At 39.8% G+C, this 10,021-nt stretch overlaps 1 protein-coding gene across 1 annotated transcript; it reads left to right on the plus strand.

The window, feature by feature from the left end:
* Positions 1-1,049: 1,049 nt before the first annotated feature.
* On the plus strand, positions 1,050-9,761 carry scn2b (sodium channel, voltage-gated, type II, beta). The gene is made up of 5 exons (XM_079731390.1): positions 1,050-1,206; positions 4,860-5,026; positions 5,555-5,771; positions 6,648-6,840; positions 9,212-9,761. The coding sequence occupies exons 1-5, from the start codon at positions 1,125-1,127 to the stop codon at positions 9,240-9,242; spliced, it is 690 nt and encodes a 229-aa protein (XP_079587516.1). The 5' UTR covers positions 1,050-1,124; the 3' UTR covers positions 9,243-9,761.
* Positions 9,762-10,021: the final 260 nt, after the last annotated feature.

The following is a 10,021-nucleotide window of genomic DNA, read 5'->3' on the forward strand; positions in this document are numbered from 1 at the left end:
TTAGAGGATTTGTAAAAGTAATTAAACAACTCCTCACTCTTGGGGGTTTTAATGATTACCAGTTGCTCCTCGAGATGGCAGCCTGACAGCAACTAAGACATTGTATCCATGATGATGGATATCTATGGGTTATAATAAGATCTCTATCGTACTATAAATGGTTCTCTGCGCTCTCTCTTGCCCGCTGTACATGGCAATGTTGCCATGGTAACCACAGGCAGAAACCATAGCAACTGAGGCAGCCCTCGCCCTCTCCTCTCCACAGCCTCCAGTGGACCTTTGTTCTTATGATGCATAAAACATAAACATAAATTGTGTTTAAGTGGCTGGTCCATTTATTTAACTTTATCCAAAAATACACCCCTTTCTCTCGCTCTGTGGGACGTTATAGCCGTGCAAATAAAATATATTCCCTTTTTCTTTAAAGCCAATGTTCTAATTCACCCAGATTCTTCCTGTCTCTTTTACTTAATCTCTCTATCTCTCTCTATCTCTCTCTGCATCCTGAGCATTATCTTGTTGCCATGGCCTGCCCAGCAACAATACAGCAGGATTAAAACAATGAAAGATGGAGAGTTGTTGTCATTAACTGTAGTCAGGGATGTCAACATGGCTGCCTTGGCTTCTCTCTGCCCTCCTGAGCATCCTCTCCCCATGCCTCTCTCCAGAGAAAAGGAGTGGAAAGAAGAAAGTGGTTGGGAGGGATTGGTTTAATATATTGCTTCTGCTCCACGACTGCCTCTTTTTTTTGTAGCAGAACAGCATCTGGATCCTACAGGTTTTAAGACTTTGGAAAGTACATTATCTTGAAGCAAATAGGCTAGAAGTTGTATTAATCAATTATTGATTACGTTATCATTACAGCTAACAATATAGGATGTCGATGTAAAACTCTGAGGGGAAGCAGGGACAGATCCATCCTTTTGTCTCCTCCCTAAAACTCACAACCGTGAGATCAACCCTCATATGGCTAAAGCCACTGCAACCACATCAACCGCCTCTCAAATATACTTAAGAGTTTAGCCTTTTCTTTTACATAGGCCTACATATATCGATATTGATAGCCAACATTGGGTGGTTGATATTATTCTAAACGACTCTATATTTTGAACGGATATAACAACATGTTGCCCACATGGACGCTCCCGCAGGATAAAAACATTGGCGTTCAGCTGATGTGTTTGACGTTGCTGCTCGCGCTCACTGGTAAGCAACAGACAGCACGAGCATCGCCGCTTCCAGAACGCCTCGGCACGGATACACGATATGATCAATAGAACGCTTCTAGAATGCCTCGGCACGGATACAACAGATATGATCAATACAACGCTTCTACAACCCCTCGGCACAGATACACGATATGGTCAATAGAAAGGCATCAGGTCTTTAGTTGAGGGGTTGAATGAGTGCGTGTGGTGTGTTTCTGTGACGATGTTAATATTTTATAAATTTTAACGATTCCAGGCTGAACAAATCGAGTGTGGGAAAGAAAGGCGAACGGAGAGAGAGAGAGAGAGAGAGAGAGAGAGAGAGAGAGAGAGAGAGGGGCGTGCTTCATTGTTTGTCCCTCTGCACGCTCCTGCCACAGATGATAATTGCGTGTTAAATGTTATCTAGACCACAATTATCTAGTGGTTTAATCCACAGATGAGCAGATAGGCCAAAGCCATTCCGTCAAACAACAGTGTCCCCAAACAGCCTGACCGAAATCTAAAATCCAGTCGTATCATCTCACGATCAATTACTTACAAATACAAATGAAGTAAAGGCAGACGACGGGTTGAATAGATTCATTATTTTCCGCTAGATTAACTCACTCCCTATATCTCAACTCTCTCTCATTGATATATGTCTGAAATATTAGTTAAAAGTAGATACACGGGAGGTCACCAGATATTGATTTTTGTGTTAGGCTTGTGTTAGGCTATGATAAATGGAACACATCCTCTTAAATAATTTATATTATTGTGTTATGTGTATTATGTAAGGGATAATGTTGTACAGAACAGCGGTCATTATCAGGAAAATAAGCCCCGACAGGGCGAACCAGACCCCGACGCGAAGTTCGGTGTGCATAAAAGTACCGACGGAGTGGACCAATTGCGAACTACTGCAGCTCTTCTAAATTGAAAAGTAGCTGCAACCACCCCAAACTAATCGGAATAAGTGCATACATCTTACTACTATAATAGCAGTCCTGTCGCAGCAGTTATTCAAATTATTCGTGTGCGCATGTGCCAAGGAGCCTGCAGCTCACACACACACAGCATGCGCAAACCCATACATACACCGCAAGCACGCACATACACATCGCATACACACATTGCACACACACGCACATGCGCACGAACATACATGGAAACGCACACACAAACACACCCATACAAACACGCACGCGCACACACCGCACGTCAAGACAAAGGCAGCGACACATACACGGAAGCGCACACACGCACGCGCACACACGTACGTCAAGACAAAGGCAGCGACACATTCGCCGAGCTAGGACGTTATGTTTTTAAACATAACGGCTCCGCCATCGACACACGTGCAGGTAAGAACACACACACGCGCACACACCGCAGCGACATTCGCCCATGTACGTTATGTTTTTAAACATAACTGCTCCGCCATCGAAACACACGCCCAGGTAAGAAAACACACACACACACACACACACACACACACACACACACACACAGGTGTGACAATATGTTCTTAAATGAGTCATATTATGGTGTTTTTCCAACAAGTAAACATAGTATTTAAGTACCAGAAAACATGTTTTTGAAGCTGCATTTAGGACGCCTACCGCTATTCCTCTCTGTTTCAGTCCCTTCAGAATGTGCTGTTTCTGGTGTCTGTAGCTTTAATGCAAATGAGCTGCTGCCCATTGACCAATGAGCTGTCAGACTGAACCACAGCATGGGGGAGAAGGGATTGTTGCCGTTTGCGGACTCCTGGAGCTCTATATCTATATAATATAATATAATAATATTATTATTATTATATATGGGTATTTCTAATATTATATCTTATATCACGGCCAAAAGCTATGTGCGCCTCGGATGGTATTATGAATCATAAAGACTGCGTCTGACGTCCCTGGCACTTCCACAACAAGTAAAGACTCGTAGTGGGGGATATCTCGGCCATGGTTGAGAGGAATTGGGGTAAAGGGACTTTGGCCTTGACTCTCTGAAGTCCATGAACCGCTACATGGAGGAGAAAGGAATTGTACTCCGGGAGCTGAGCTGCCAGACTTGCCGCCGAGCTCCCCGCGCCGGAGCTGTGTAGCATAAGGCCTTTCTACACTGCCAACTGCGCACTCTCATCCAAATACGTATTGTTTGCGCGGAGGAGGAGGTAGATCTAAAGACCGGACGAAATCTGACGTCGCTGTGCTGTCCTTCTTAATTGAAGGAGCAGGCAGAAAGTAGCTCTCTCCTGCTGGGCTTTCATTAAAATCAAATACATAAAAATGTTGCCGCCAGTCCAGATGTGTCAGGTGTGCGCGAGAGACCTTACGTGCGTACAAACGTACGCTTACCACTTTTGTAAATGCCATATATACAGTACATTCGGATTGCATGATAGGAATAGATCTATTCCGATTAGAAATCGGATCAAGTGTCCATGTAAACGCGGCTAGTGTGTTGGATTCACGTTAATGTGTATTTACAGACACTTCAATTTGTGGAAAAAATTGCGGGGGGAACAAAAAAAAATGTCTAATCAACCAAAACTTTGTCGTCTGATTACAGTTTAATTCCTTTTTCACAATTTACCAGCTCTTGTTTTTGAGAATAATCACCGCGCCATTCGTTTCAATGGGAATTGCGACGGTCTTTACTTTCAACATAAAGTGTACATATTTATAATTTGAAATTCGCCCCAGCCTTTATACCACAAATACTCTAGGGTCTATAGCATATAACCGCTTTGCCTGATTACAGTTGAATTCATTTTTCGCAATTTACCAGCTCTCGTTTTGAAGAATAATCACCGCGCCATTCGTTTCAATGGAAATGGCGACGGTCTATACTTTCAACATAAAGTGTACATATTTCTAATTTGAAATTTGTCCCAGTCTATATACCACAGATACTATAGGGTCTATAGCCTATAACCGCGTTTTCTGAGCCTACAGTTTAATGCATTTTTCACAATTTACCAGCTCTCTTTTTGAAGACTGAACAGACAATTAGACTGGAACTACTTAGCAAGTGTCCATATATCAGGGATTAATGGACACCCTGCAGCCAATCAGAATCAAGTATTCCAAAAAATACAAGCGGTGTATTGATCTACTATTTGATGACGCTGTGCTCAGTCAGCAGCAAGTAGAACCGACAAGTCAACGGGCAACCTGCCGAGTTAATGCCCTCCTCCCAGCCAATCAGAGATCACACAAAGTCAGTTTCTTTGTGCTGGAGGATATTTTGATAACCTAATGTCAATGATTAAAGAACAATCTGCTAACAAATTGTGTTTCTTTGACAATACATAATTGGTACTGACAATTCCAAGAAACACTTGTGAAGCCGCTTATCTATGTCTATACAGTGGTCAGCCAAACAACCATTATAGCTAGCAACCCTTGTTGTAACTGACTGTTGAATACTGAAGGATTGAATGAGTGGCTACAAGGTGTGCAGGAGTTTCTTCATCTAAATTCTAGTATTAAAACACATTGTACAATGTTGTACAATAACCTTATCTTTCAATATTTATTGACAGATGTCTAAATGTTTACATTTATAAGCGCGTGTGTGTGTGCTATTTGTGTGTGTGTTGATTTAAAATTTGGAATATGAAATTATGGTTTATGAAAATTGGTTGTCTCTGTTGTCTCACAGGTTGTTCCGGCATGGATGTCATAATGGCGTCTCCCAAACAAGTCACTGCCTTGAACGGATCGGAGGTCAAAATCTCCTGCGTATTCCAGTCATGTTACAAGATGGACCCTTCCGTATTCATCATGAACTGGACCTTTCAGGAAACAACTAATGATACTGAAAAAATGGTAAGACACAGGCCTAATGTTCATGATCATGATCGATCTGGAATCAACAGTTAATCCTGCAGGCATCTGTGATGTTTATTATAACAATACCCAATATATACACATGACAGCATTGACTGTAAAGTTGCTCCCAACGTTTTCTGGCCACTGAATCCATTTCAAGCTCTGAAAAGGTTTCCGACCCCAACTTAACTTTGTACGTCTGCTTCCACACAAGCTAGATTTTAGCCAATCACCATCTGCCGGTAATATCAATGTCCCGGTGAATTGGTCTGCTAAACATTGCTTAGTTTGCTCATGGCTATGAATTATTGTCAGTTTTTATACACAGGACGCCGATGAGACCTTTGAAAATATTTGTTGTCATCACATCACAGCTTATGTCAGCTTTCTCCTGCTATCCCATAGGCATATCACGGGTCCTGACCCTAAGTTTGGGAACCACTGCATTACATTCTTGTATGTCCTGTGTGGAAAGCTCTTTCCTTCAACTGTTCTCTGTCCCTCTGACCCCACCTCGCCCCCAAGTTAATGAAGTTCGACAAAAAGAAAGGCATGGTTCCCCTCCGACTGGATCACTTCGGGGACCGCGTGAAGTTTGTGGGGAACCTGGAGAAGAATGACCTGTCCATCACGCTGTCGGAGGTGCAGGAGAAGGACAAGGGTTACTACCACTGCAACATCATCAACCACCCTGACCGGAACAAGGGACGCAACAACATCACGCTCTGCGTGGTGTACGAACGTACGCTCACTTCCTCTCTATTCTCGTTCTCTCGCCTATTACGGAAAGAATACAGTACAGATGATGCCTTTATTCAGCATTTCTCTCCAAAATAAACACTTTGTAACTGAGAACTTTGAAATTTTCATGAATCGTTTCAACTTGATTATATTAGTTTGGAGATTGTTTGACCCAAAAATCGAAATTGCGATCAAAATTTGATAAATTGAAACGCACTACAGTACAGGTCAGTACAATTCTATCTGCTGCAATAAAATACATTGCAACTCTATTGTACACACAAAGTGGAAAATTGCCTTTGGCTTCAATACGGAACTACATAAACATAAGTACATTACAGTTCAACACTAAAAGACATAAAACCCATGACGAAACATACACAAATCTGCAAAATGGTTTTACAAAACATGCATATTTGAGGGTTTTTTTTCTCTTGAGTTTAGGAGGGTTATATATTTCCAAAAAGCATTTGGGAATATACAGACATCATGAACCATTAACGTTCTCTTGATGTGTTGTAATAACCTTCAAATTGGTTACTGCAAAATCCTAGCTAACACCTTAAATTTATACCAAATTGTTGAATAAAACACACTTATTTATTTTTCTGTCTGGCTATTGAAAAGTGAAGCTAAAGTTTTTTGCAAATGATGGAGAAAGCATCTTTCTAAGGAATAAGTATCAAGGTCCCTATTTGATCAAATACATTACAGAACAATGTGTTAATGTCATATTTAACTATTTATATTATGGATTTTTAAGTTCAGGCTTAATGGCGAGCCAGCTGTTTAATAATATCTGATACAGCAGGGAACAATACACACTCAACCTCCTCGCCTCCACTCATTCCCCCCACCCCCCCACCCCACTCTCTAGTTCCCATTCCCGCAGACACCACCAACGCTGTAGCCATCGGAGCATCGGTGGGCGGAGCGTTGGCGCTGCTGATCCTCTCCATGGTGGTGGTGAAGTGCCTCCGACACCACAAGAAAAAGGATCTGATATCAGAGGAGAAGATGGAGGAGGAGGAGAAGCTGGAGGCCGAGGTCATAGCAGAGGAGGGGACCAAGTAAGTTATTAAGCCAAAGCAATTATAGACCTTGCTAGCTTTACCAAAATACAATTCAGGAATAAATAATTATTTAATGTTTAATCTGAAATGTTTTGCTGATGATCACAGGTTTGCTGCCAATCAAAGGCTTAGGGCACATTTAGTTATTCAAATATGTATTGTTTTATAATATGCAACATGTTGGACAAATAAAGCTTTTGAAATTTTTTAATAAATATAATAAATAACAAACATAACATGTCTACTTCTTTCCAAGGGCCTGTAATAAAGTCTGTCTCGTCAGTGTGATAAAAATGAAGCCATTGAAAGAAGAAAATCACTTTGTAACCTACCTACCTAATACACTGCATACACTCAGAAATAGGCCCATTAACCTTGTAAGGTTAGTTGCAATTGTAACAATTTATCTTTATACCATGTTTGGAATTGAATATTAGTTGCTCTCCGATTGATAGACAGCTGATTGAAAGAATGGGCCGTGAACCTGTGGTCTTCCATTCTGGTAAATACCTTGTCACACTGAACGACTCAATGTCGACCTAATTTGTATCAACCTTCCATCTAGTTAGAAGTTTCAGTTTCTATTTCTACTATCCCTCCTTGATCTTGTAGCAACGGTTTGTGTTTGAAATGTGTTTCTACTTCTCTTTATAAGTCAATTGTTTTCTGATCGCTCGGACCATATCTGCTTTTGAATTCTCAATGTGCAGGCAGCGTTCAAATCTATTAATATTATTGATAACTTATTTATTAGCAGCAGAGCCGGCCCTCCCTATATGCGAATTAAGCGGCCGCTTAGGGCCCCCGACCGCCAGGGAGCCCCCAAGAGCGATGTGTTTTTTTTTATACATATATATATATTTTTTATTATTATTATTTTCTTTTAATTACATAAAGCAATTTACTTAACAAGAAAGGACACTTTATAAACATACAGCTCATATTAGCAAAAGAAAACAATGGTGGAATTAAGAATTTTGACTGTGTCTGTCTGTCCCATAGACCGTCTAGAGGTCTGATCATGATAACCTAAAATGACCTGATTCTGATACAAACACAAATACAAAATACAAATTTCAAATTTCACCTCTTTTAAATGTGAAAGAAAAAAGCAGTTCAAAGGGTCAAGACTCCAGCAACTTTATTGAAGATGTTTCGATACTAAAAGTTGTAAACCGCCTAGTGGACAAAACAGTTAGTGCTGTTTGAAAATGTACAAAGGCATTCAGAGAGTAAATTAATAGTAGAAATGTGGTAAGTGTGCAAACTTTACTTTGACTGTTTCAGTGAGTATACTTAATAAGAAGTAAAATAATTGCGGCTAATCATGTTCAAAGAGTTACGGATAAAAACCATAAGGGTTATGAATGCATATACAGTTGCAAAACAACTCTATCAACCGCAAAGCAGGGCCCCAAAATGATCCTGCTTAGGGCCCCCAGGTGTACAGGGCCGGCCCTGATTAGCAGAAATGTATAGAGCTAAGCGACTGCCCATAGCAATATCTATATTGAAGTCATTCAGTATTCAGTAGCCACAGTGTTCAGCCGCTCCAAAACAGTAACCACTACTGATGGAGCCATTCCAAAGGGATGTTCCTATGGGAGGATATCTCTCAGAAAATGTCTGTGGTTACATATTGAAAGCAGATACAGGATATGCTGGATCAGAGTAACATTTAACAAGGTCATAGTGTTATCCAGATCTACACATTAAAAAGGAGTTTGATAAATTGTTACAGTACATGCATTTTATCTTTAGTGTTTTAAGTTAATCATCACACCATATATAAGTAAACATTTTTTATTCGTGACAAGCAGTAATATATACAGTCACAATGAATATCTTGAAAACCCTAATAGTTGAATTGGTGAGAGAAAACCACTCAATAATGACAAAGAAAATATTGTTTTGCAAAGATTGTAGTACATTGCTAGTAACCAGGCTCTGGTCTTGGTTGGACCATCGCTATGAGAGCAGTAATTTTGTCAAACTCTTTTCTGTGTGGATCTATCAATTCAATGTTTGGTGGTTACTTTGTCTTTGTTATTGTGATTTATATGTTCAATACTTACGTTTACAAACATTAAACAGGTTTATGATTTATGTGATCGACAGTTTTCCTACACCTAATAGAATAAATAACAAAACAATGTTTATTTGTTATTATTATAAAAATAATTGAATGATTAGGTTTAATTCAAGATGCTAAATTTGTATTTGTTCAAATGATGCCCAAATGTTAGGTTGAGTTTTGTAACGTACAGTGTGAGTATGGGTTTGTGGTCTGCACAATTGTATGACTACATCTGCACACGATATAGCAGTAAATTAACAGTTAATCAGTATCTTTGTCTCTCTTTTTCAGACATGCATACTCCTTACCTGAAGATGCATAGTATCCCTGATTTGGTCGTTGCCTAGTGACAATCTCCTTCTTCTGTGTGTGTGTGTGTGTGTGTGTTGTTTTTGTTTATTTGGGCATACACAATGAGTTTCTGAAGTAGCACGCTTTAAATTGGCTACTGCTGAACTTTTACTACTACTGAAAAATATCTTGATGTATTTGTTTGGTTATTCCACTGAAAATTATGCTTTCCTATTTGATAACAATCACCACTATGGTCTTTACAAAGCTTGATTCTAAAATCCCTTCACATGAACAAACATGTTTGATTTAGTAGCAAATACATCCGGTGAGTATTCTTGATTCCTATATTAAATAAACAAAGTTGAGTTTTAGGTTAGTAACTACTTCCTTGGCTGAGAAGCTCTTACACAGGCTACTGATTGTGGGGCCACGTGTTTGATTTTGTCTTTCTATGAATGTTAGGCATTGTGTGTTTCTCGCTTTTTTCATCTAATTCATTCTGGGGAAAGTCTGTGATGCACTTATACAATTCTATTCATATTCCTAAATAAAGAAAGTTACAATAGAAATGGTAGCCTACTTATTTAGTGAAATGCCATATCCAGGCATTATGCTTGTGCATGTTTTAATTTCTGGATTATGACTGGACCCTGAAGGCTTTTGTGAATGCTGATACAGTATTCACACTAATAAGAAAAATTAAGATTTCAGCATTCACACTAATAAAGATTTCAATATCTAGTGTGAATGCTGATACAGCATTCACACTATGAATGACACAATAGTTTAGCGCTCCATGCAGCACTC

The sequence above is a fragment of the Pollachius pollachius genome, assembly GCF_949987615.1.
Source record: "Pollachius pollachius genome assembly, chromosome: 3".
In the NCBI taxonomy this organism is placed as follows: Eukaryota; Metazoa; Chordata; class Actinopteri; order Gadiformes; family Gadidae; genus Pollachius; species Pollachius pollachius.